The 26,915-nt window shown below is 42.0% G+C and overlaps 1 protein-coding gene across 1 annotated transcript; it reads left to right on the forward strand.

Moving 5' to 3' along the window:
• Positions 1–2,996: 2,996 nt before the first annotated feature.
• Positions 2,997–18,678, forward strand: LOC112260558 (histamine H3 receptor-like). Its single transcript, XM_024435762.2, has 3 exons — positions 2,997–3,670; positions 4,315–4,481; positions 17,550–18,678. The coding sequence occupies exons 1-3, from the start codon at positions 3,424–3,426 to the stop codon at positions 18,336–18,338; spliced, it is 1,203 nt and encodes a 400-aa protein (XP_024291530.1). The 5' UTR covers positions 2,997–3,423; the 3' UTR covers positions 18,339–18,678.
• Positions 18,679–26,915: the final 8,237 nt, after the last annotated feature.

Consider the following 26,915-nt stretch of genomic DNA (forward strand, 5'->3'; position numbering starts at 1 on the left):
GGTTAAGGGAATTGTTGGCAAATTAAGCGTTTTTTGTTGTCTGAAAACAGAAGAAATGTGTATATTAACACTCAAAACACCTATACATTGACAAGAAAGTATGTAAACCTATACCTGATGTGATGTTTATGCTCATTGTTCATCTGCTCGGAAGAATTTGGGGAGTATATCTGGAAACTTGTTTTGCACATTTTCTACAAATCCAAATTGGGTCAAGGTAAAACATATGAGTTAATAAATGTGTTTTGCCACTGGAAATATCAGTGCTGCATCAGGATCTTTCCCTTACCAATTATCAGTTTGACTTTTCCCTCATCAAGGACCAGCTTTGCTGAAGTTCCTTTATTGGCATTTCCAATTTTTCCAGATTATCCATGGGTAGCAATCACTTCCTTCCCAAACACAGACTCAGCCTGGTCTTTAACCATGGCTGTGCTGGAGGTGCCTACCGCAGGTTTGCAGCGTGGCATTACTTATGCCCAAAGGGGTAATCCCCTCTGCCGATGGTCCTGGCTGTATAAATGTTAACATAATCATAACATCATAGCACTGTCCAACGTTAGATGACAAATACACTTTTTGAATGGCTAATTAAGCACTTAACTTTGGGGCTGGTGGTTAGGCAGTGACCCGAGAGGCTGGATTGTGGGGCACAGCGTCAAATTTTAGAAGCAAGGCTATTCATGAGATTGAAAACCATATACACATAACCTGTTATCAGTTATCAACCTGTTAACCTGTTATCATAACCTGAAATCATTTGAAAAGAGTGCGACACAGACAGAGACTTTTATTCTTTCCGTTTTTTAATGATGAATTAAATGGTGCTCCATGGGACGTTCAAAGTTTTGGATATTTTATATATCCCATCTGTGATCTGTACTTCTCCACAAACTTGTCCCTGACCTGCTTGGCGAGCTCCTTGGTATATTCATGATGCTGCTTGCTTAATGATGTTGTAGACTCTAAGGCCTTTTAGAACAGGTGTATATATATACTGAGATCATGTGACAGATCCTTTGACACTTAGATTGCACACAGGTGGACTTTATTTAACTAATTATGTGACTTCTGAAGGTAATTTGTTGCACCAGATCTTATTTAGGGGCTTAATAGCAAAGGGGTGAGTACATATGCATGCACCACTTTTATGTTTGACATTGTTTTGACATTTTTGAAACAAGTTTTATTTTTCATTTCACTTCACCAATTTAGGCTATTTTGTGTATGTCCAATACTTACATGAAATCCAAATAAAAATCCATTTAAATTACAGATTGTAATGCAACAAAATAGCAAAAATGCCAAGGGAGGATGAATACTTTTGCAAGGCACTGTATATGATATTGACAGCATCTTTAGGTCATTATATGCATAGGCTGCGCTGGTCGGCAAAGTGACAAGCGAAGCATATATTGAAGTTGCATTTAGAATTTTGGATGCAGATGCGCATGGATTTCAGCTGTTGCATTGCCTATTTCCAACTCCTTGGAATATCTGTCAACGATTTAACCACGTTTTAAAGCTGATAAAGAAGATCATGGGGGGAGATCAACTCGATGCCAATGCGAGCTGGAATTACATGCACAACGACTCAACCAAAATGTGGAGCGACAACTCATTCACGGCACCTGTCATGGTCATTCTTTTGATAATGATGGTAACTTTGATGGTTGTGATAGTTTTGGGAAACGCTTTGGTCATTTTCTCCTTTAAAGGAGACGAGTCTGAGGAGGCAAAGCAAAACAAAATGGGGCCTACATAAAGCTGTCCCAACAGCAGAGCTTTCTTTTCAGCAAAATGGAGTGAATCCTTACCACTGTTACACCTGGCTTTTAGCAGAGCCTTGTCTGGCAGTGAAAAAGTTAATTCAGCCTCATTTACTGCTTTAAAAAATATGTAGCTGAAATGGTGACATTTAAACAAATGTGGTTTCTACTGACAATTGAGATGTACAAAATATGGCATAAGGCAATGACTAGCGGATAAGAAGCAATCTGTAATTTTGATTGAGACATTAATGAGTGAGCTAGGATGGAAGTGGTCAATATAACTATTTGTTCAGGAACGTTGAGATGCACAGCAACAGAATTCAGAACATGGGCTGTTCTTACAGTATTCTTCCTGTACACCAAGTCAGAACTGTGAGATACATAAAGGGGGCATATGAGCAGACAATGAAAGCTCTTACAATATTCAATGATTACATTTCTCTAAAACAGGTTATATGTGCACCACCAAGTCAGAAGAGTAGGCTAAGGGAATAAAGGGACCAAATGATTAGGGTGAGTCAGATGGGCTACTACCAGCTTACTACACAACATACACTTAGTTTTATTTACAGTATACATATCTCCCTGGCATATTACATTATTTATGCAGCAGTATACAAGTTGGAGGCCACTGTGTTCTTGGGGACCTTCAATGCAGCATACATTTTTTTGTTACCCTTCCCCAGATCTGTGTCTTGATACAATCCTGCCTTTCGATATCCTGTCCAATCAATCAATTGAATTTACAACAGTTGGACTCCAATCAAGTTGTTGAAACATCTCGAGGACGATTAATGGAAACAAGATGCACCTGAGCTCAATTTCGAGTCTCATCGCAAAGGGTCTGAACACGTTTGTAAGTAAGGCATCTGTTTCTAATACATTTGCTAAAAATTCTAAAAACCTGTTTTCCCTTTGACTTAGTGTCCCCATGAGTGACAGAACAATGAGCCAATCACGGCACAACTAGAGAGCATTACCAACTCCTTATTTTCTGCTGGCTGCTCCACCACCATCACAGAAAGCACTGAGCTAGGCTGAAACACCTACATTTTGGAGCTGCCTTACTCAAGAAAGAAAAAAAAGACACTGTTTGTATGCTGCTTTATTAATAACTCAATTCTAAAATTGTTTTACATTGTTTGCAAACTGATATGTGACAAGTATTAATGCTAAATTAAAATGCAAAACAGGCTCTGTCCCACCTTCCCTGAATGACCCGTCGCCATTGGTATACCAGAGCACATAGAGGTGTATGGCTGTAGGCTAGTGGAGGTGTTTGCTTACTTGTGGAAACTTTTAGCGGAAGTTTCAATTAATTGTAAGATACCACAGACGACGTATATAGTGATGTAGATGCCAAAGCGTTTCCCACGTAACAAAAGTTCTGATGCTGCCTAGACCTGCGCGCACTTCATGATAGGCTATGGATGAGCGTTGTTGAGCAAGACGATATAGGATATTGACAGCATCTTTAGGTCATTATATGCATATTAGGCTGTGCCGGTCGGCGAGGTGACAAGCAAAGGACATACCGAAGTTGCATTTTGGATGCAGATGCGCATGGATTTCAGGTGTTGTATTGCCTATTTCCAACTCCTTGGAATATCCGTCAATGATTTAACACAATTTAAAGCTGATAAATAAGATCATGGGGGGAGATCAACTCGATGCCAACGCAAGCTGGAATTACATGCACAACGACTCAACCAAAATGTGGAGCGACAACGCATTCACAGCGCCTGTCATGGTCATTCTTTTGATGATGATGGTAACTTTGGTGGTTGTGATAGTTTTGGGAAACGCTTTGGTCATTTTCGCCTTTAAAGTAGACAAGAGTCTGAGGAGGCAAAGCAACTATTACTTCCTGAATCTCGCCATATCGGATTTTCTTGTTGGTGAGAACATTTTATGATTATTAAATTAAGTACATTGTTATTGCATGTTGTCATTTGCATTCATTTTCTTATTTAAAGTAATTTATTGGTCTGTCTGTTTTGAGTGAGAATGATAAACAGTACAATATGAGGAACGTTATTTGTGGAACGCAACTCAGCCTGATGTTAGTGGTACAGGCTCCCATTAAAACATTGTTATAGACAGCAGACTGCCAGGAAGTCCAGATGAACAAATGTGGGCTCCGCTCCTCCTGGCAGAGTAGAATAAAAACATTTATTCAAGCGTAAGACTAACATGTATCCTAGCGGTTAGAGAAGCCAGATAACAACTGGACCGTTGCCAGTTCGAATGCTGGGTCGACGGGGAAAAAAAAAAATCTGTTGGGAATTGAGCGTGCAACTGGAGGGTTGCTGTTATCAAACCTAGATTCCATTGCCTGCTGTTGTGCCCTTGAGCAATGCACTTAACCCCCCACAACTTCAGCTCTCATGTGGCAGCTCCATGCACCACTAGAAAAAAACATGTGTGTCTTTCAGAGGGGTTGGTTAAAAGTGGAAGTCACATTTTGGTTGACCCAATATTGACCAATAAAGTAATTTTAACACGTGCAATACCTCTCCTCTCTCCCCATCTGGTTTTCCAGGGGCATTCTGCATTCCAGTGTACATCCCATACATCCTGACAGGGAGATGGATGTTGGGCAGAGGACTGTGCAAACTGTGGCTGGTCATGGACTACTTGCTCTGTACTGCCTCTGTCTTCAATATTGTCCTGATCAGCTATGACCGCTTCCTCTCTGTCACCAGAGCGGTGAGTAGGAGGAACCTTATGGCCTTGAATCAGTTCGTTGGAATGCCTTGAGAGGGAATGCCTTGAGAGGGGGATACCATACACACAATTGTCAGTTCTTAATTAAAGCCCCCTTGCAGTCTCTTTTATTTATGCATCATCACTGTATGTCTACTAAATCACTGTTTATTTCATGAAAATAAATCCAAATATGTTTTGTATAATTTATTTCCCTAAGCCTCCTTTTAGCCGATACAGTTGCATAGGTAGGATTTGTAGTACACAGAGTGGCTATGACAAACGAACCGACCATCTGGATGAGCGTTTCAGACAGCGGGGTTACCCAGAGGAATGGCTGCATGACGCAAGGGAACGTTATAAAAATATGACCCAGGATGGCAGCCTTATGCCCAATCCTCCCCGCCCTCCTGACCAACGCATTCAATGGTTCCTTCAGTACTCCTCACTTGTTAAACAGTTCGACCACATCATTAAAAAACACTGGTACATGTTGAGGACTGATCCACAACAGGAAGAGACGTTTAAAGAACCCCAGTGGGTCGTCTTCAGACACGCCCCCAACATCAGTCACATGGTGGTGAGGTCTGATCTTCCACCAGTGCCACGCAGTATATTTCTAGACAATGTGTCAGACGGTAACTATAGATGTGGCGGGTGCACCCAGTGTAACTTCACGAACGAATGCACAATGTCCAATCACCCTATTACGGGCAAGCCAATTAAGATTAAGGGCATCATTACATGTTCCACTAAAATGTGATATACCTGATCAAATGTATTTGTCTTCTATGTAAGAAAAACAAAACAAGTTCTGAAAACAAGGATAGCAGGACACAGGAGTAATATCGGGGCCCTTGACCAGAGAAACCCTGAGGCTGCGCATGTCATGGACGCTCGTCACAACATTAGCTCTTTGGCATCGATCATGTCAATACACCTAGGATGGGCGGAGATACTGATAATCTATTATTGAGAAGAGAGCTGATTTCAGACCATTTCTTACCTGAATATGTCACTTTACTTTAATTTGTCTTGCCTTCCAGGTTACCCACTTGGTCATTTTGTAAATATATGTTATGATCTGGAACCATTCCATGCACCCATCTCATTGTTATTTCATTATTAGAGACATGTAAATGTTTTTTGCACCCACCATGCATCATGTCCGCAATGGTCATGTGAGGTGAAATGTGTATATTTTGGGATGTGAGCAGTCAGTGTGTTTGACCTGACGAAGATCCGTTTCGGATGGAAACATTGTCAAGAAAGCGGTGAATTGGGAGCTTTAACAGTGTGCTGGCCTTCTTGTTCTATACTAGTATTCTTTATTAGCCCAGCACCTATGTTTTTTAAGGATGTGTGTATGACCACAAACTTTTCTGAGCCTCCTTTTGCCATTGAAATGCTCAGTTTGATCTTGTGGGCATGTTGATACAAATGTACATATACAACCCTGATTGGTGGAATGGATCGTTTAGACCAGGGATCATCAACTAGATTCAGCTGTGGGCCGATTATTGGTATTTTTTAAATACATTTTTAAACATTTATTTAGAATGTATTTATTTTTTCTTGAGTGGATGGTCAGGGGGATGGAGCATAATTACATATTTATAGACTGCAAATTGACCGCAAGAAGGCCGAACAGATATATTATTTGACTAAAACATAATTTCAAACCGTTCTTTCATTTGAATATGATCACATACACTACCGGTCAAACGTTTTAGAACGCCTACTCATTCAAGTATATTTTTTAAAACTATTTTCTACATTGTAGAATAATTGTGAAGACATCAAAACTGTTAAATAACACATGGAATCATGTAGTAACTAAAAAAAGTGTTAAACAAATCAAAATATATTTGAGGTTCTTCAAAGTAGCCACCATTTGCCTTGATGACAAATTTGCACAGTCTTGGCATTCTCTCAACCAGCTTCACCTGGAATGATTTTCCAACAGTCTTGAAAGAGTTCCCACATATGCTGAGCACTTGTTGGCTGCTATTCCTTCACTCAGCGGTCCAACTTATCCCAAACCATCTCAATTGGGTTGAGGTTGGGTGATTGTGGAGGCCAGGTCATCTGATGCAGCATTCCTCCATCAATCTCCTTCTTGGTCAAATAGCCCTTACACAGCCTGGAGGTGTGTTGTGTGCTGCAATTTCTGAGGCTGGTAACTCTAATGAACTTATCCTCTGCAGCAGAGGTACCTCTGGGTCTTCCTTTCCTGTGGTGGTCCTTATCAGAGCCAGTGTCATCATAGCTCTTGATGGTTTTTGCGACTGCACTTTTTCCAAATTGACTGACCTTCATGTCTTAAAGTAATGATGGACTGTCGTTTCTCTTTCTGTTCTTGCCATCTTTCTGTTCTTGCTTTCTGTTCTTGTCATAATATGGACTTGGTCTTTTACCAAATAGGGCTATCTTCTGTATACCACCTCTGCCTTGTCACAACACAACTGATTGGCTCAAATGCATTAAGAAGGAAAGAAATTCCACTGATCAACTTTTAACAAGGCACACCTGTTAATTGAAATGCATTCCAGGTGACTACCTCATGAAGCTAGTTGAGAGAATACCAAGAGTGTGCAAAGCTGTCATCATGGCAAAATAAAATATATTTTGATTTGTTTAACCCTTTTTTGGTTACAAGCTGATTCCATATGTGTTATTTCATAGTTTTGATGTCTTCACTATTATTCTATAATGTAGAGAATAGTAAAAAATAAACATCTTTGAATGAGTAGGTGTCCAAACCTTTGACTGGTACTGTATATATAAACTAAGCAAAAAAATAAGTCCTCTCACTGTCAACTGCGTTTATTTTCATCAAACTTAATGTGTAAATATTTGTATGAACATAAGATTCAACAACTGACACATCAACGGAACAAGTTCCACAGACATGTGACGAACATAAATGGAATAATGTGTCCCTGAACAAAGGAGGGGGGGGGGGTCAAAATCAAGAGTAACAGTCAGTATGTGGTGTGACCACCAGCTGCATTAAGTACTGCAGTTCATCTCCTCCTCATGGACTGCACCAGATTTGCCAGTTCTTGCTGTGAGATGTTACCCCACTCTTCCAACAAGGCACCTGCAAGTTCCCGGACATTTCTGGTCCCTCCACCTCAAAATTGATCCCGCACCAGAGTACAGGCCTCGGTGTAACGGTCATCCCTTCGACAATAAATGCGAATCCAACTATCACCCCTGGTGAGACAAAACCGTGACTCGTCATTGAAGAGCACTTTTTGCCAGTCCTGTCTGGTCCAGCGACGGTGGGTTTGTGCCCATAGGCGACGTTGTTGCTGTGATGTTTGGTTCAGGACCTGCCTCACAACAGGCCTACAAGCCCTCAGTCCAGCCTCTCTCAGCCTATTGCGGACAGTCTGAGCACTGATGGAGGGATTGTGTGTTCCTGGTGTAACTCAGGCAGTTGTTGTTGCCATCCTGTACTGTCCCTCAGCTGTGATGTTCGGATGTACCGATCCTGTGCAGGTGTTATAACACGTGGTGTGCCACTGCGAGGACGATCATCTGTCCATCCTGTCTCTCTGTAGCGCTGTTTAGGCGTCTCGCAGTACGGACATTGAAATGTATTGCCCTGGCCACATCTGCAGTCCTCATGCCTCCTTGCCGCATGCCTAAGGACACTGGGTATCTTTATTTTGGTGTTTTTCAGAGTCAGTAGAAAGGCCTCTTTAGTGTCCTAAGTCTTCATAACTGTGACCTTAATTGCCTACCGTCTGTAAGCCGTTAGTGTCTTAACGACCGTTCCACAGGTGCATGTTCATTAATTGTTTATGGTTCATTGACCAAGCATGGGAAACAGTGTTTAAACACTTTACAATTAAGATCTGTGAAGTTATTATCTTTGAAAGAAAAGGGGATTTTTTTGTTAGATTTTTCGCTGAGTTTATATTATTGTCAAAATATAACATTGTGATATGCAACTGCATCGAGTTTTCCCCCATCACACATTTAAAGTCAATAGTGGCGAATTACGCATCACCGTGGGCAAACTACGTGCCCTCCAGGACACCTACTGCACCCGATGTCGCAAGAAGGCTAAAAATATCTCATCAAGGACAACATCCACATGAGCCACTGTCTGTTCACCCTGCTACCATCCAGAAGGCGAGGTCAGTACAGGTGCATCCAAGCTGGGACCGAGAGACTGAAAAACAGCTTCTATCTCAAGGCCATCAGACTGTTAAACAGTCACACCAACACAGAGGCTGCTGCCTACATACAGACTTGAAATCATTGGCCACTTTAATAAATAGATCACTAGTAACTTTAGAAATGGCACTTTAATAATGTTTACATATCTTGCATTACTCATCTCATATGTGTATATACTGTAATTTACACATCTATTGCATCTTGCCTATGCCGCTCTGTCTATCTTTATCCATATATTTATATGTATATATTATTATTACATTCCTTTACTTATTTGTGTGTATTAGGTAGTTGTTGTGGAATTATTCGATTACATGTTAGATTTTGCTGCACTGTCAGAACTAGAAGCACAAGCATTGTGCTACACTCACAATAACATCTGCTAACCATGTGTATGTGACCAATAACATTTGACTAGTTGTGGGATAATGTCAATGTGGCTTTGATTTGATTGTTTTTTTAATTTATTTTTTATTTCACCTTTATTTAACCAGGTAGGCTAGTTGAGAACAAGTTCTCATTTACAACTGCGACCTGGCCAAGATAAAGCATAGCAGTGTGAACAGACAACAACACAGAGTTACATGCAAAAGGCATGAGGAGGTAGGTGAATAATTACAATTTTGCAGATTAACACTGGAGTGATAAATGATCAGATGGTCATGTACAGGTAGAGATACTGGTGTGCAAAAGAGCAGAAAAGTAAATAAATATAAACAGTATAGGGATGAGGTAGGTTAATTGGGTGGGCTATTTACCGATAGACTATGTACAGCTGCAGCGATCGGTTAGCTGCTCAGATAGCAGATGCTTGAAGTTGGTGAGGGAGATAAAAGTCTCCAACTTCAGCGATTTATTTTTTATTTTTTGCAATTCTTTCCAGTCACAGACAGCAGAGAATTGTAGCCGGGAGCTTTATATTTATGACAGTTTGCGATGTAAAAATTTTAAAAAATGTATGTACTTACCGAATTGCTTGGCAAGCTACTCATAGGTCGACTGCGAGCTACTGGTAGCTCCTGATCTACTGGTTGTAGACCCCTGCTCTAGAGCATACCCCGCTTACCCCTTCAATTTGGGAGGATACATTTAGGAAGATACACAAGCTGAAATTCCAGGCATTTACTTTCAAACAGCTCTTACACAGAAATGGCATTATCATTTTCATAATTTCAGAGTATAATTTCAACCTCAGAATGGAAATATCATTAAAAAAGCTTGGACATCATGTTTTTGACGCTGTGTCTTATTAGTGGATACTCACACTGCTCTCAGGGCAGGTCTGCCAGTTTTGACTAGCAGTTACATTTCGTAGCAGGTTCAAACTTATACAGCAGGTTAGGAGAGTTAACGTGGCAGGTTAGGATAATTAGGTTAAGGTTAAGAAAAGGGTTAGGGTTAGCTAAAATGCTGAAATTGTCCAAGACATGACTCGAACATGTCAAGTTACAACCAGGCCTGCCCTGAGAACAGTCTTGGTTTCCACTAATATGAAGCTGTTTTTTTTTAATGCACTGCACTTTAACTCTTGATGTTGGTTGCCATTGTTTTCATTTTGCTTGACAACTTGCAAAGGAAATGTTGCCTGAGACAGAAAGAGGAGAGTGAGAGTTTGGTAAACCATTCCACGCATTCTCTTGAACATTTAGGCACTTAAACCTTAGTGCTGTTTTTCTAAGAACCAAACAAATGTAAGTGCTCAATTACTATTGAAAGGGTCAAGACTCCCGTCAGGTGTGTTGCTGGTACTATTTAATGAAGCTGCCAGTTGAGTACTTGTGAGGCGTCTATTTCTCGACACTCTAATTTCTAGACACTCTAATGTACTTGTCCTCTTGCTCAGTTGTGCACCGGGGCCTCCCCCTCTTCCTATTCTGGTTAGGGCCAGTTTGCGCTGTTCTGTGAAGGGAGTAGTACACAGCGTTGTATGAGATCTTCAGTTTCTTGGCAATTTCTTGCATGGATTAGCCTTCAATTCTCAGAACAAGAATATACTGACAAGTTTCAGAAGGAAGTTAATTGTTTATGCCTGTAATCGAACCCAAAAATGCTGATGCTCCAGATACTCAACTAGTCTAAAGAAAGCCAGTTGTATAGCTTCTTTAATCAGCACAAAAATGTTCAGCTGTCCTAACATAATTGCTTAAGGGTTGATCAATTAGCCTTTTAAAATGATACACTTGGATTAGCAAACACAACAGCCTCTGTACGCCTATGTATTCCATTGTTTTTTAAATCAGCTGTTTCCAGCTACAATAGTCATTTACAACTTTAACAATGTCTACACTGTATTTCTGATCAATTTGATGTTACTTTAATGGACCAAAAAAAATAGCTTTTCTTTCAAAAACAAGGACATTTCTAAGTGACCCCAAACTTTTGAACGGTAGTGTTTTTGCATCAGTCACGTCTTTTGTGGTCATTTTGAAGTTTATAGCATAATGCATCAGCGATTTAAGCATTGTTATAGAACACTTTATATTATCTGGATAATTATTTGAAAATGTAAAGCAATAGGTATAATTTTCTTTCTTTGGTTGACATAGTCCCAAAATGTTTTGCTTGTCAGCCATCAAGTTTTTAAGATGTGTAACATTCAAAATACAGAAATTGAATTTGATGGAGCGTTGGTGGAGCGTCACAGCGCTGTCTCTCTAACAGCAACATGTAAAGGCTTGCTGGGCATGGACAGGCTAAATATTTTGTGCCCCTGCCTAAGCATTAGCGCTGACCAAAATAGCCCTCATGCCACTGAGTGAGAAGTTATTGTTTTTGGGCAAAGTAATGTGAGGTGTTGTTGGAGATGCATCTTGGTCAGTTTAGCTCGGAAAATGCCGCCCTAGTCAAACTGCTGCTCTTGGCGGCTGCCTAATAATGCCTAATGGGCAGGTGTGGGCTTCTCCTCTTCAGCCAGAGGAATGAGGTTTCAAATCTGAAAAGTTGGCCACCATCGCTTAAATATAATATTAAAATAAATGATAGGGAACGCACCTCATTAGGGCCACTGACTGAAATGTCACAATCAGTTTAACCATAACAATTACAGTGCAAAATGTCTTTGTCGTAAGTAATCTGTGATGTGCAGAACTTTTAGCAACAGAATGTGGCAGAGAGCGTATACATATTTATATGAACTTATTTAAACTGACTGTCTTTCGTACCAAACAACACCATCTCTGAAGTTAGCCTTTCAGAAATGGGCACAGACACTGTCACCTGCTTTCATTGTGCCAATTTAAATCATTTGTAGCATCAGTGACTGGATGTGCATATGCCAGTTGACTGATCGTGCCTTCTCTAGTGTCTTACTTGCCCATTGGGCACAGTCGTCAGTTACATGTCTAGTTTTGATTTACATTTGGTTGAGTTGTCAACCAAATGACAAATTAGACGAGGTACGATCACGAATACCCTACCAACTGGACATCAAAACCTGTAATTTCCTGTGTTTCACGGAATCGTGGCTGAATGACGACATGGATATACGCTGCACCGGCAAGATAGAACAGCACGCGATGAGGGGGGTGGTCTGTGCATATTTGTAAATAACAGCTGGTGCACAAAATCTAAGGAAGTCTCTAGATTTTGCTCGCCTGAAGAAGAGTATATTGTGATAAATTGCAGGGCACACTACTTGCCAAGAGTTTTCAGCAATACTTTTCGTGGCTGTTTATTTATCACCACAGACAGATGCTGGCACTAAGACCACACTCGGTCAGCTGTGTAAGGAAATAAGCAAACAGGAAACCACTCACCCAGAGGCAGCACTCCTAGTAAAATTGAGAATACTACAACTATAATTGAGAATTTCAATAAGCATTTTTCTACGGCTGGCCATGCTTTCCACCTGGCTTCCCTACCCCGGTCAACAGCAATGCACCCCCCCACAACAACTCGCCCAAGCCTTCCCCATTTCTCATTCTCCCAAATCCAATCAGCTGATGTTCTGAAAGAGCTGCAAAATCTGGACCCCTACAAATCAGCCGGGCTAGACAATCTGGACCCTTTCTTTCTAAAATTATCTGACGAAATTGTTGCCACCCCTATTACTAGCCTGTTCAACCTCTGTTTCGTGTCGTCTGAGATTCCCAAAGATTGGAAAGCAGCTGCGGTCATCCCCCTCTTCAAAGGGGGGGACACTCTTGACCCAAACTGCTACAGACTTATATCTATCCTACCCTGCCTTTCTAAGGTCTTCGAAAGCCAAGTCAACAAACAGATTACCGACCATTTAGAATCTCACCATACCCTCTCTGCTATGCAATCTGGTTTCAGAGCTGGTCATGGGTGCACCTCAGCCAAGCTCAAGGTGGCCATTGATAAGAAACATTACTGTGCAGCCTTATTCATTGATCTGGCCAAGGCTTTCGACTCTGTCAATCACCACATCCTCATCGGCAGACTCGACAGCCTTGGTTTCTCAAATGATTGCCTCGCCTGGTTCACCAACTACTTCTCTGATAGAGTTCAGTGTGTCAAATCTGAGGGTCTGCTGTCCGGACCTCTTGCAGTCTCTGTGGGGGTGCCACAGGGTTCAATTCTTGGACCGACTCTCTTCTTTGTATACATCAATGATGTCGCTCTTGCTGCTGGTGAGTCTCTGATCCACCTGTACGCAGAGCCTCCAAACAACTACCTCTTTCCCTACTGAATTTATTTAATTTATTATTTTGCTCCTTTGCATCCCATTATTTTTTTTCTACTTTGCACATTCTTCCACATCAAATCTACCATTCCAGTGTTTTACTTGCTATATTGTATTTACTTTGCCACCATGGCCTTTGTTTTGCCTTTACCTCCCTTATCTCACCTCATTTGCTCACATCGTATATAGACTTGTTTCTACTGTATTATTGACTGTATGTTTGTTTTACTCCATGTGTAACTCTGTGTCGAACTGCTTTGCTTTATCTTGGCCAGGTCGCAATTGTAAATGAGAACTTGTTCTCAACTTGCCTACCTGACCCAAATAAAGGTGAAATAAAATAAAAAAAAAATAAAAATAGTGGCCGGAGACTTTAATACAGGGAAACTTAAATCAGTTCTACCAAATTTCCATCAACATGTTAAAAATGCAACCAGAGGGAAAACAATTCTAGATCACCTGTACTCCACACACAGAGACGCGTACAAAGCTCTCCCTTGCCCTCCATTTGGTAAATTCGACCACAACTCTATCCTCCTGATTCCTGCTTACAAGCAAAAATAAAAGCAGGAAGCACCAGTGACTCGGTCCATAAAAAAGTGGTCAGATGAAGCAGATGCTAAACTACAGAACTGTTTTGCTATCACAGACTGGAACATGTTCCGGGATTCTTCCGATGGCATTGAGGAATACACCACATCAGCTACTGGCTTTATCAATAAGTGCATTGAGGACTTCGTCCCCACAGTGACTGTAGGTACATACCCCAACCAGAAGCCATGGATTACAGGCAACATTCGCACTGAGGTAAAGGGTAGAGCTGCCGCTTTCAAGGTGCAGAATTCTAACCCGGAAGCTTACAAGATATCCTGCTATGCCCTGCGACGGACCATCAAACAGGCAAAGTGTCAATACAGGGCTAAGATTGAATCATACTACACAAGGGGCTCCGACGCTCGTCTTATGTGGCAGGGCTTGCACACTATCACAGACTACAAAGGGAAGCACACCCACGAGCTGCCCAGTGACACGAGCCTACCAGACGAGCTAGATCACTTCTATGCTCGCTTTGAGGCAAGCAACACTGAGGCATGCATGAGAGCATCAGCTGTTCCAGACGACTGTGTGATCACGCTCTCTGTAGCCGACGTGAGTAAGACCTTTAAACAGGTCAACATACACAAGGCCACAGGACCAGACGGTTTACCAGGACGTGTGCTCCGGGCATGTGCTGACCAACTGGCAGGTGTCTTCACTGTTATGTTCAACATGTCCCTGATTGTGTCTGTAATTCCAGCATATTTCAAGCAGACCACCATAGTCCCTGTGCCCAAGAACACAAAGGCAACCTGCCTAAATGACTACAGACCCATAGCACTAGTCTTGAAACTTTTAGCACTGATCAACCGTTCTGATTCTGCCAAGACCAGCTTACTTCATGATAGGCTATCGATGAGTGTTGGTGAGCAAGAAGATTGAGTATATTGACATCTTCTTTAGTTCTGTGTGAGTGTGTCATATCGACCATTTTTGAGTAGGTTGCTTCTGTCGGCGACGTGTCCAGCAAAGGACATACTAAAGATACATACTGAATTAAAATAAACTATAGGGAACGAATGTATCAGATACCTTATTAGACCACTGACTGAACTGTCACAATCAGTTTAACCATAACAATTACTGCACAAAATGTCTTGGTAGTAAGTCATCTGCGGTGTAAAAAAAACTCCTATTTTAGCAACACAATGTGGCAGAGAGCGTAGAAATATTTGTATATATTTATTTAAACCGACTCTCGTACCAAACAACATCATCTCTGAATTCAGAAATGGGCACAGACAGTGTCACCCACTTTCATTATGCCAATTTAAATCATTTGTGCCATCAGTGACTGTATGTGCATATGCCAGGTGACTGATCATTCCTTCTCTAGTGTCTTTGTATGAGGTAAAGCACACAAAGCACAGTAGACAAAGGAGAGTAATACTGTGTATAATGTTCTGTTTTGTTTCACCAGCACAACACTTAACATCAGAGGCATGAATACAAATGAAACTAGAGAGGCTGAGGCTCTCCTTTAAGCCATACGACATTACGCTTTGATCATAGACATCCTCCAGTTTCTATGATCCTCCAGTTTCCCTCCAATCAATCAGTAGAGAGAAAGAGATGGTTGGCGGCCAAGGAGCGGCATTTTTCCTTAAAGCACTTTCCTCCCAACTTGAAATGGAAGTGGCAGGCCGTCACATATTGTAGAGCATCTGAAGTGAAAAGGAAAGATTGGGATCAAGATGGAGATGTAGGGTCAGTACAGGTGGTGCAAGTTGAGCTTTTTCCGATAGAAATTGGATCAAATCTAAGAGAGGATGTTGAAGAACCTCATTGAAGCTCATGAAGCAGACTAGGCTGGGGGGGATGTACCAAGACATCTCCTTAGAAAGCCCTACAAGACTAGGACTTGTTACTGACCTGACCAGGAAAGACTCTGCCACCTAGAACTCCAACCCCTATACACTACCTGGTACGTGGTCACATGGTCCTGGTCACTCCCTAGTGCAAGTTGAAGGGTGGACTGCGTACATATATTACACACTGTAAGTTTACATATATTGTGTACATATATTACACACTAAGTTTCATCCTCACAACCAGGTTTCCATCCAACCTTTTTATGCAGGTAATATACATGTCGGATGAAAAATCTCATCCCTGATGGAAACAGCACATTTGTCTGTAAACTTTCCAAATGTCACCAAAACCAAAATATGCTAGACAAGGTGGGGTCTTTTTTTTTTCAACCAGTGAGTACCGAGACGTTCATGGACGTTGAAAAGTAGTTGAAATTTGGTCCGACCTGGCTATGATTTCAACGTTCACAGATGTCCACAGTTGTTTTTTGGTCATGTCCGGACCAGCCTTGATTTTAACATCCAAACATAGACGTCCATGATTGGTTAAGATTTGGTCCAAATGTGAACCAATCATAGTTGCCACAAGTTTGGACAGCTCAGTACGTAACAGTACAGCACAGTATAGTACACTAAAGAAAATGTAGAGTGTAGTTCAATACATTACAGTAGAGTACAGTAAAGAAGTGTTTAGTACAGTAGAGCACAGTATAGTACACTAAAGAAAAGTAGAGTATAGTACATTACGGTACAGTAGTGCTACTGTGCTGTACTTTGATGTCCAAACCTGTGAAACATAGACGTCTAGGATTGGTTCAGATTCGGTCCTGTCCAGACCAACTAAATGTGGTCTTGTTTGGTGGTGGAGCTCATTAAAGTAATAGCCAGTGTGTAGAATAACACCTAAATATGTAAAGGAAGATATTGCATATTTCTACCTTTTTGTGTACACATTTAGGATACATAACCATGAAGAGTATTATAGATCAGGGACCCAACTTAATTCTGTTATCAGATGTATATTATTATTATTATGTATTTCAATAACCAAAATAGGTGTCATAGCTGACACCCCATTTTTTTCTGCAGATATCTTGAATGTTCATTTGGAGCAGATATTTAAGGGTTTTTGAAAATGTGGACTTTTTCAAACGTTACTAAACTTTGCATCTGCACAGTTCTTCCAGTAGATGTGTTTTTGTCAAATGTACTGTGTAAATTGTTGAAAGTAGTCATTGTGCATAAAATTGTTGTCACTTGTGCTCCCTCTTTGGCCTCTAGGTCACCAGGCTGCTCGTTGTGGCGCACACCTGTCACCATCGTTACGCGCATTACGACACTCACCTGGACTCCATCACCTCCTTGATTACCTTCCCTATACATGTCACTCCCTTTGGTTCCTTCCCCAGGCATCATTGTTTTATGACACTCACCTGGACTCCATCGCCTCCTTGATTACCTTCCCTATACATGTCACTCCCTTTGGTTCCTTCCCCAGGCATCATTGTTTCTGTTTCAGTTTTCTGTCTGCGTTGTTCGTGTCTCTTGTTTTGTATTGTGTTTCATTTATTTATTAAAACACGCACTCCCTGAACTTGCTTCCCGACTCTCAGCGCACATCGTTACAGTTGTATGGTTTATTGAACATTGAAATCAATGGTTTTTGTTTGGCATACATTATAAGAAAAAACCGTCTGTGTCTGTGCAATTCAGTTATCGTGGAATTGCCCTTTACAAACCAACATCTAGACAGAATGAGTCATAACACAACAAAGCCCAAAATCATTAATCGTGTCCATCATCTTTGTCTCTTGTTTCCGCCAGGTGAGCTACCGTGCCAGACAGGGCATGACCCACCAAGCCATCATGAAGATGATAGCAGTCTGGGTCCTGGCCTTTGTCCTCTATGGCCCTGCCATCATCTTCTGGGAGCTGGTGGTGGGGAAGAGCCGTGTCCCGGACGATGAGTGCTACGCTGAGTTCTACTACACCTGGTACTTCCTCCTCAGTGCCTCCATGTTGGAGTTCTTCTCCCCATTAATCTCCGTAACCTTCTTCAACCTCAGCATCTACCTCAACATACGTCGGAGGAGGCTCCGGAACAGAGATGAGACGAGTGGACAGGCCCACGCGCCTGATGGACAGCCCCCTCCCCTGGGGAGAGGGGAATGCCTCCGCCTCACTTCCCTCTTCTCCCGGAACTCGGTAGTGGTTAAGAAGCTGTCTAGCACTGTGTCGGTCCAGGAGAGGGGATCAGGCTCGGGGTCCTTCCACTCCCAGATCTTCCATCCCCCCTTGGAGCGGCAGGACACCTCCACTAGGGGCACACAGCGCAGCTGCCTGTCAAGGGACAAGAAGATTGCCAAGTCGCTGGCTGTCATCGTGTGTGTGTTTGCTGTGTGCTGGGCGCCCTACACCCTCCTGATGATCATCAGAGCCGCCTGTAAGGGACGCTGCGTCCAGCACCACTGGTATGAGGTCACCTTCTGGCTGCTGTGGCTCAACTCGGCCATTAACCCTTTCCTCTACCCGCTCTGTCACAGCAGCTTCCGCAGGGCCTTCGGCAGGATCCTGTGTCCCAGACGGAGGGCAACTCAGCTGGCCACCGACTGACCTGCAGTATGGCCAATCACTTAAGGGCCTCTACTGTATCGTGATGCATAGGCCAGTAGCCAGAGAGGTGGTGACCCAAAGGAGATAATCAAGACTAAAACTGATACTTTAGCAATGAACATTTTTAATGGAACAAAACAGATTGTCTTACATGTGATAGGCCAGTGGCCAGAGAAGTGGGGTGAATCTCGAAAGCCGAAATGACTCAAAGGTGATACTACATAAACTCAAAGGCGATACTACCCACTGGCACAAACTGGTTGAATCAATGTTGTTTCAACGTAATTTGTCAACGTCTTGTGACGTGGAATCTAAGTGGAAAATACAAAAAGTCATCAACTGTTGTTTTGAGGGTGAAATTTCTACCGCAGGATTATGTCGCCATTGTAACCAAATTTCAACATAGACAAACCTTGTATAAAATATATACCTTTTAAAACATCTTTAAAAGATCTTCAATGTCATATCCACTACCAAAATAAGAAAAAGAACAATAGGCTGGGCAGCACCTCCTACTGGAGAATGTATTTCTGTACAGATTCCCTTTGGTCTCCTACCCAAGGTTTTAACCAAGCCCAGCCCTGCTTAGCTATGATATTTGTCACTGACTCTTACCAGTGCGATATCATGAGAATGATTTTTGCGAGTTCTCCACTTAATAACGATATAGATTCGCTGTTGCTCTCAAAGTCATTCCAAAAGGGTAGGTTTAACGTAGCAAATGAAAAGAGACCATACTTTATCACTCATGTACTGTATCATCAATGATGCTATTTAGGCCTATATACAGTAGAATCTGTAGAGTCATCAACAGTTATTGTTTCAGTTCAGCAGGCCTAGGCTTTCAAACTCTGGTTGATTTGAAATGTAATGATATGTAGTGATATTGAATTGTGTTTGGTTGTCAACGCAACCAGAGATCAACATTTGAAGGAGTTGTAAATCTTCTTTTTGACTATGTTCCGTCTGTGCCACTGACTTAATGAATCATTTCTATGTTTGATTCACGTCTCAAACTCAACCAAAAATCGAAGTTAAAGAATAGGATGGTGATGGAGACGTGAATCTAACATTATTTGTAAAATAACTGGGATTGAAGCTAGACTTAAATCAGTCGTACATTTGGAACTTTGTATTTTGTATTTATTAAGGATCACCATTAGCTGCCTCCATCCAGGGGCGCAGCTACTCTTCCTGGGGTCCAGCAACATTAAGGCAATTATATACAATTAAAAATATTACATGACATTTCATACCACTTTTCACAACACATTAAATGTGTTCCCTCAGGCCACTACTCTACTATCACATATTTACAATACAACATCCATGTGTACGTGTGTGTCATCTCTTCACAGTCCCCTGTTCCATAAGGTATATTTTTTAAATCTGTTTTTTAAAATCTGATTGTCCTGCTTGCATCAGTTACCTGATGTGGAATAGAGTTCCATGTAGCCATGGCTCTATGTAGTACTGTGCGCCTCCCATAGTCTGTTCTTGACTTGGGATTGTGAAAAGATCTTTTGGTGGCATGTCTTGTGGGGTATGCATGTCTGAGCTGTGTGATAGTAGTTTAAACAGACAGCTCGATATATTCAGCATGTCAACACTTCTTACAAAAACAAGTCGTGATGAAGTCAATCTCTACTCCACTTTGAGCCTTTACATGCATATTATTAATGTTATCTCTCCGAAAGCAGAAGATGAATCAGACGATTTGTTGATATTTGGTTGTGTTGACTGCATTGATCACTTGCTCCATGTACTTTTAATGTAATCTCAACTGCAATCCAGGTAATTTGTTTCTGCTATTAGATGAAGCACAGTGATAACACGTTCATCTGTTGGATACCTAAGCAAAATCTCAGACATTGTTTTCTCATTTGAACTTTGCTGTGTTTAAAAACAAAAATCATTGATAGGTTATTAAACAAAACATCTGACGTTGCTTTTCCATTGGAATTTGGTTGTTCTTTTAGATGGTTGAAAGCATAATGACAACATGATAAAAATTGAACTAACTTTGGGCTGTCTTTTGGAGTGGGTGGATAGGAATATAGGTTGTAATCGCATTGATCAACGTCTTAACCAAATATTACAGTACACAAGTATCCACGTTGAAATTACGTGGTGTTCCCAGGTGTAATGACCAAATCTGATATTTTACCAATGAAAATATTGGATATAACAAAACCGATTGTCATATTGACTGCTGTTTACAAAAGTATATTTGAAGAGTAGATTTGAATGTATTATGAGCATGTGTATGGCAATGTTCGTTCTCTGTGAAGTCTGAATTTTGTGCAAATGTACAGTATTCATCAAATTATATGGCACCAAGGTACTATGTGGCCCATGTGAATTCATGCTTGTCATCATTATCGTCAGACCAATATTTGGTGTATGAATAAAAAACGTTCATGTTTAACTTTTTCAGAAACAGGCCACTACCTTCCTCTGCTGTCAGAATTATGCCACTACTGACCTCTATAGAAAATATTTCTTTGTCATCAAACATTGGCCAACATGAACTGATATGTTAACATTTATTAGGCTGAATTACCATATTGGCCAGATTAAATTGCTTTATACAAGAAGGCATTTTATTGTATGACAAACAGGTGGTAAATCAAAGTATTTGTTTCTTTTGTACCGTATTGGATAATGAACTTGGTGTACAGGAGTAAATTCGCCACTAGATGTCACTGTGCATCTTCTAGCTTTTGTTTGTATCAACACCCTCTGTGTACCCATAGTTTATTTGATTTTTTTACTTCATTTCACCTTCATTTAACCAGGTAGGCCAGTTGAGAACAAGTTCTCATTTACAACGGCGACCTGGCCAAGATAAAGCAAAGCAGGACGGCAAAACAACAACACAGAGTTACACATAAACAAACGGACAATCAATAACACAATAGAAAAATCTATGTACAGTGTGTGCAAATGTAGAAGAGTAGGGAGGTACGGCAATAAATAGGCCATAGAGGTGAAATAATTACAATTTAGCATTAACACTGGAATGACATGTGCAGATGATGTGCAAGTAGAGAATAGAGATACTGGGGTGAAAAAGAGCAAGAGGGTAAGTAACAAGGTAGTTGGGTGTGCTATTTCCAGATGGGCAGTGTACACGTACAATGATCGGTAAGCTGCTCTGACAGCTGATGCTTAATACTTAGTTACTGACTGAATCAATACCCTCGATTGATTGAGATTAAAAATAAGCACAGATCAAATTATTCATTTGAGGCCTTTGTTTTCTTAGGCTTCAGTTACGCTTTCTGCACTCAAGCAATCCATGTGTAAAATGTTTAACCCTGTCATTTTGATAATTTTATGCAGTGCTCTGTCATTGATTCAAAAAAAGCTGTCATCAACATTGGTCTGTTAGAAAGGATAACACATTGAGGTGCAGCCTTGTTTTGAGTACGTTGCTTGATTTCAATGAGACACAGTGCTTGACAAGATTGACAAGTTATCTGTTGTTTTTAGTGAACTTTCCAGACCAAAACTTGCAGGTAAGTTCCACAAATTGGGCCAATGCTGTGGAAAACACTTCTGGGTCATCTACAGTAACTAAGTACTAAATCTTCCACAGACCACACATGTTTAGAATGATGCTCCAAAATAAATTGTGGAGAGTCACTCCTGTGTTATGTTATAGATTAGTGTGGTTCTCTCAGGGTGATGGTGAGTTATTAGATGTATAATTGCAACATGACGCTAGATAGTGAGAAGGGCCTTTGGTTTGCAGGTGCCTCGGGTCCCAGAGGGGACTGCATTGCTCAAAGTGTTGCCATTGTCTGTGTGCACATCTGGGCCAGCTGGCCTTGCATGGTCAGGTGTTGGCTGCCTGCCTGGGAATAAGGCCACAGCTGCAGGGTGCAAAGCTCCTCTCCCACCCCCCTGTATGGTGGTGAGGGATAACAGACAGACCTGGGTTAAAATAGTACTCAAAATCTTTCAAATGCTATAGCTGCGCTTTACTGAGCTTGCCTGGCACAGAATAATGAATCAAATGCAAACCCCTACTATACGTCACTCCAGGTAGGTTCAAACAAATGTTCAAAGTATTTTAAAGATTGCCGATACTATTTGAACCCAGGTCTGGGAGACAGAGACACACTTGTGCCTAGAGGCATGGGATGCAGCAGTAGCAGTAGGAAGAGCATTTCCCTATGGTAGGGATGGATTACTGCACTCATCATCAAAACACGAAACCTCAGTTCTTCCTGCATGTTTCTAAATGCTAAAACAAGCTCCACTAACGGGCATCTATTTTGCACTAGGTCAGTGAGGTTAGGAAAGATAGTGTGATTGATAGATTAAAATGTCATGGGTTTGTGGAAATGTGTTTTTAAATGTGGCCAATCAGTGTAGATGAAGTGGAGCATACAGGTTAAAGAAGGATGTTTAAGCCTTGAGACAATTGAGACATGGATTGTGTATGTGTGCCATTCAGAGGGGGAATGGGCAAGACAAAATATTGAAGTGTCTTTGAACAGCGTATGGTAGTAGGTGCCAGGCTGCTGGGTTTTTCACGCTTAACAGTTTCCTGTGTGTATCAAAAATGGTCCACCACACAAAGGACATCCAGCCAACTTGACACAACTCTGGGAAGCTTTGGAGTCAACATGGGTGTGTGTGTGTGTGTGTGTGTAGGAAGACAAAACATCTGTGACTAAATTCTGCGACCTTAAATGGAGTGCACCTGTGCCCCTTAAGTTTATAGAGCCCATTGTCAGATAAACAAAGTGGTTTTCAGATGGAGAAGGGGGCCTATATAACCCCATTCATGAGAGCCTTTCAGGAGTCCTTCATGTATAGGGCCGGATACAATGACTTCATGCTGAAAACCTCTGTTTAGGTTCTCTACGTCTAATGACTAACTAATCTTCAGTCTTGACCCTGAAAAAGACTTGGACCTGAAAATGGTGTATAGGTGCTGTGCTTTACTGTAACATGATGAAGGACATTGAAACTCCTCACAGACATTTCAGTACACAGACCTTGTCACAAAGTCATTGTCACAGGGTATTTCAGTAGAAATAAAGGCTAAAGAACCTTGAGAATAGATCCATAGGTCCACAGGGGAAAGGGGAAATCAAACACAGGAGGGAGGTGAGGCCATCCTCCTTCACCCCACACAGGGCTTGAGTGTGACTTGACCTCCTTTGAGATGGTGATTGACCAGGTTCATTGCTGTTCAATGTGGCCCCAGGCTGTTCACTTATCACCCAACTGAAAGGTAAACCACACTCAATATTTCATAGAAAGAATATTTAAAAAAGTTGTTTTTTTGTGTGCAATTTTTCCCTCTTTCCGTTTTCCCTCCTTCCGCTTTTCCAGGACACAGCGTTTCCTGACTGGAGCTTAAATAATTCCATTGGAATCCTCTTAGGATGGGTTCCCAGCACTTGGCAATTAAACAATTACATTTAATCAGCATGGGGCGACGCTTCCAGTCACCCTCATTTCAGACGTTGATTAAAAGCAATTCTGCAGTGGTTATTGCAGACAACTTTAGAATTCTGCAGTTCACATAGGTTTACTGCATGGTGATGTGGCAGGGTGATGTGAGGGGTCAGATTGGATGGCATTATGGCAGGTTCACTGGTGTGGCGAGAGGGACGAGAAGAGGGTTTTCTGGTCCTGATAACCAGAGGAGAAATTACAGCTTCACAGTCAGTAGACCTGCATGCACTGTCCTGTCCCTAATCAGACATTGTTAAATTACACAGAGACACTTTGACTCCATGGCACAGTAGATTCAAATGAACAATAGTTAGTGGCAATAATTGCGTGTGTGTTTCCATTATACTATAGGCATGTTTGTGTGTCTGTGTTTGGATTGATGCACCTTGACAAGCTGTTCCATCATACCATGCAATCACGTCTCTCTGTATCTATGGAAAACAAGGAAAGAGCTTTGATTTGTGAATCATATTTGACATGACATCATGCCTGAGTGAATGTGTGTGGCATAGAGCAGTCTGCTCTGTATATTCTGTCTCTACTGTCTCCTTGGCTATATCTCAAAAGTCTATTCCTTGATAGGGAAGTAGCAGATGGAAGCATTGGAGGAGAAGGAACCTCAGCTCTTCAAAAAGAGGTGAGGACAGGAACAGGAACAGGGAGGAGAGGACAATATTAATTTAGGAAAGTCTCCCTTCCTATCTCCCCTCTTCTCTGTCTCCCCTCTTCCCTGTATCCCCTCTCTACTGTTTCCTATCTCCCCTCTCCTCCGACTCAGACTCCGCTCTCCCGTGTCTACCCTCTCTACCGTCTCCCCTCCCCTTCTGTCTCCCCTCTCCCCAGTATCCCCTATCCCCTCTCCCCTGCCTCTCCTCTTTACTGTCTCCTATCTCCCCTCTCCTCCGACTCCTGTCTCCCGTCTCCCCTCACTTCCGTCTCCCCTCTCTACTGTGTCCACTCTCTACTGGCTCCCATCTCCCCTCCCTCTCCCCTGTCTCCCCTCTCTACTGTCTCCTCTCTCCCCTCTCCTCTCCCCTGCCTCCCCTCTCTATTGTCTCCTAGCTCCCCTCTCTACAGACTCCCCTCTCTCCCCTCTCCACTGTTTCCCCTCCTCCCTGTCTCCCCTCTTGCCTCTCTCCCCTCTAACCTGTCTCCCCTCTAACCTGTCTCCCTTCTCCCCTGTCCCCTGTCTCCCCTCTTGCCCCTCTCCCCTCCCCTGTTTCCCCTCCCCTGTCTCCCCAGTCTCCCCTCTCCCTTGTCACCTGTCCACAGCACCATTGTTGTGGGTTGTGATAGAGGTCCAGGCCCAGCCTCCTCTACTCTAGTTCAACCCCGGTGCCTGTAGTGTTTCATAAGACACCCCTGCTGGCTCTCCAGCCCTCTTAATGAGCAGCTTTCGTCAGCTGGCAGTGGCTTCTCCAAGTTTTGTTGGAGAAGCGAGTTCACACTGCACTAGATCCCTATTCTTTATAGATGGGAATATATGATGGGTGAGGTGAAGGGTCCACTGTTTTTATTTGATCAGTTGATCAGTCCTTTGTAGGACATTTATCCATTGCTTTCAGATGGAGAAATAATTGAGTGAATTGAATACAAGGTCTGTTGTTGTAAATGTACAGATGATTGAATTAAGCTGTAGTCCCATACCAGACAGAGAGACAGAGATATGAGTCAGATTCAAAAGCATATATGAATACATACAATTATGATTTATGGATGATACATCTCAAATATAGATTAAAAAAACAACCTTCCTCAGTGAGTCTGGGAATGTAGCATACAGCATACTCCACAGCAGTATCATACTGTCTCTGTAACAATAGTCTCTTCTAATGACATTCCCCCAGTAACTCCTTGCCTCTACACGTCTCGGGGGACAGGCGCTACAAAAAGTGATAATTACATGAAATATACATAGAGAATAAAGAGAGCATGTTTACATAACCAGGCCCATAAATATCTGACTGAGAAGACATTGTGCTCCGACTCCTTTTAAGCTGATCTCCCAGGGATGCCATTTTAATGACATGATGGTTTAAAGAGATGCTGCTCCGTCTCGTTCCATATTTAATTAACTTTTTCTTTTCTGACGCGGCGGAGAGAAAAAAGAGAGAGAGGGGAATAAAGAAAAGTGTGATAGAGACAAACACACGATGGCGGAGGAGACAATAACAAACAGCTGGGAGAAGGGAGAGTAAAAGAGGGGGGAACACGAGGAGACCTTGTCACACTTTTGTGAGCTGTTTACAATACAAGATATGCAAGAGAGGGGAGGGAAAGGGGGAGAGAGACAGAGGGAAATAAAAGAGTTGAGGAGAGCGGGTAAAGAGGTAGCAGTAAATTAAACAAGGGTGAGAGAAAGTAGGTAATACAGGGATAGCGAGAGAAAAAGAAATACAGAAGCAGGGGGAATGAGGCCTTTATCTCCCACGAGGCACCATTATAGAGCATTTCCTAGTTCACCAATAAGCACATGTAGGAAAACAAATGACAAACTAACTGGCATTATGAGGCAATACAATTAGTTCCCCTTCCTCCCTGCCTCCATAAGGCAAAACAAACAGACAAAAATAAGACTTCACAAAAACACACCTCCATTGCAAAGTGTTAGGCCTCCTCTGCCAGTAAAGCATTCAATCAAATATATCATATAAAACCATGGAATGACTGACAAGTCTAATTAGCCCAGATACAACTAAATCAACTAAATTCAGTATGGCTGTGTTTCTCTGTCTTTCATTCTCTATCTATCCCTGCCCATCTTCGAGAAGTAGCTATTTTCTTACTCTGCCCTCTTCTACACCCCCACACACTCAGACTTAGAGCAGAGGCCATGTGAGCTCGGCTCTTCCTCTGTCCATCCCCCACTCCCTCCTCCCTCCTGCGGCCCTGATGGCTAATGATCCCCCCTGCGTCCTGAACTAGGAGAGGCTGAAGGTGAGTCTCTCCCTCTAGCCATCATCTTCCATCCCACCCCACTGCCCTAGCAGACCCAACAAGACAGCATAACACTTAAAACAGGGGGATTATTTTTGTATTCTCTAAAATGAATTAAACACCAAGTAATGAAATATAGACTATGTGTGGTCAAACCCACAG

This window comes from Oncorhynchus tshawytscha, linkage group LG10, assembly GCF_018296145.1.
Source record: "Oncorhynchus tshawytscha isolate Ot180627B linkage group LG10, Otsh_v2.0, whole genome shotgun sequence".
NCBI classification, from domain to species: domain Eukaryota; kingdom Metazoa; phylum Chordata; class Actinopteri; order Salmoniformes; family Salmonidae; genus Oncorhynchus; species Oncorhynchus tshawytscha.

Excerpts from the sequence above, each read along its gene's own strand:
- LOC112260558 (XM_024435762.2), top strand. The coding sequence starts at position 3,424 with ATGGGGGGAGATCAACTCGATGCCAACGCAAGCTGGAATTACATGCAC. Across the intron at positions 3,671-4,314 it reads CATATCGGATTTTCTTGTTG|GGGCATTCTGCATTCCAGTG; the intron begins GTGAGAACATTT and ends CTGGTTTTCCAG. Across the intron at positions 4,482-17,549 it reads TCCTCTCTGTCACCAGAGCG|GTGAGCTACCGTGCCAGACA; the intron begins GTGAGTAGGAGG and ends TGTTTCCGCCAG.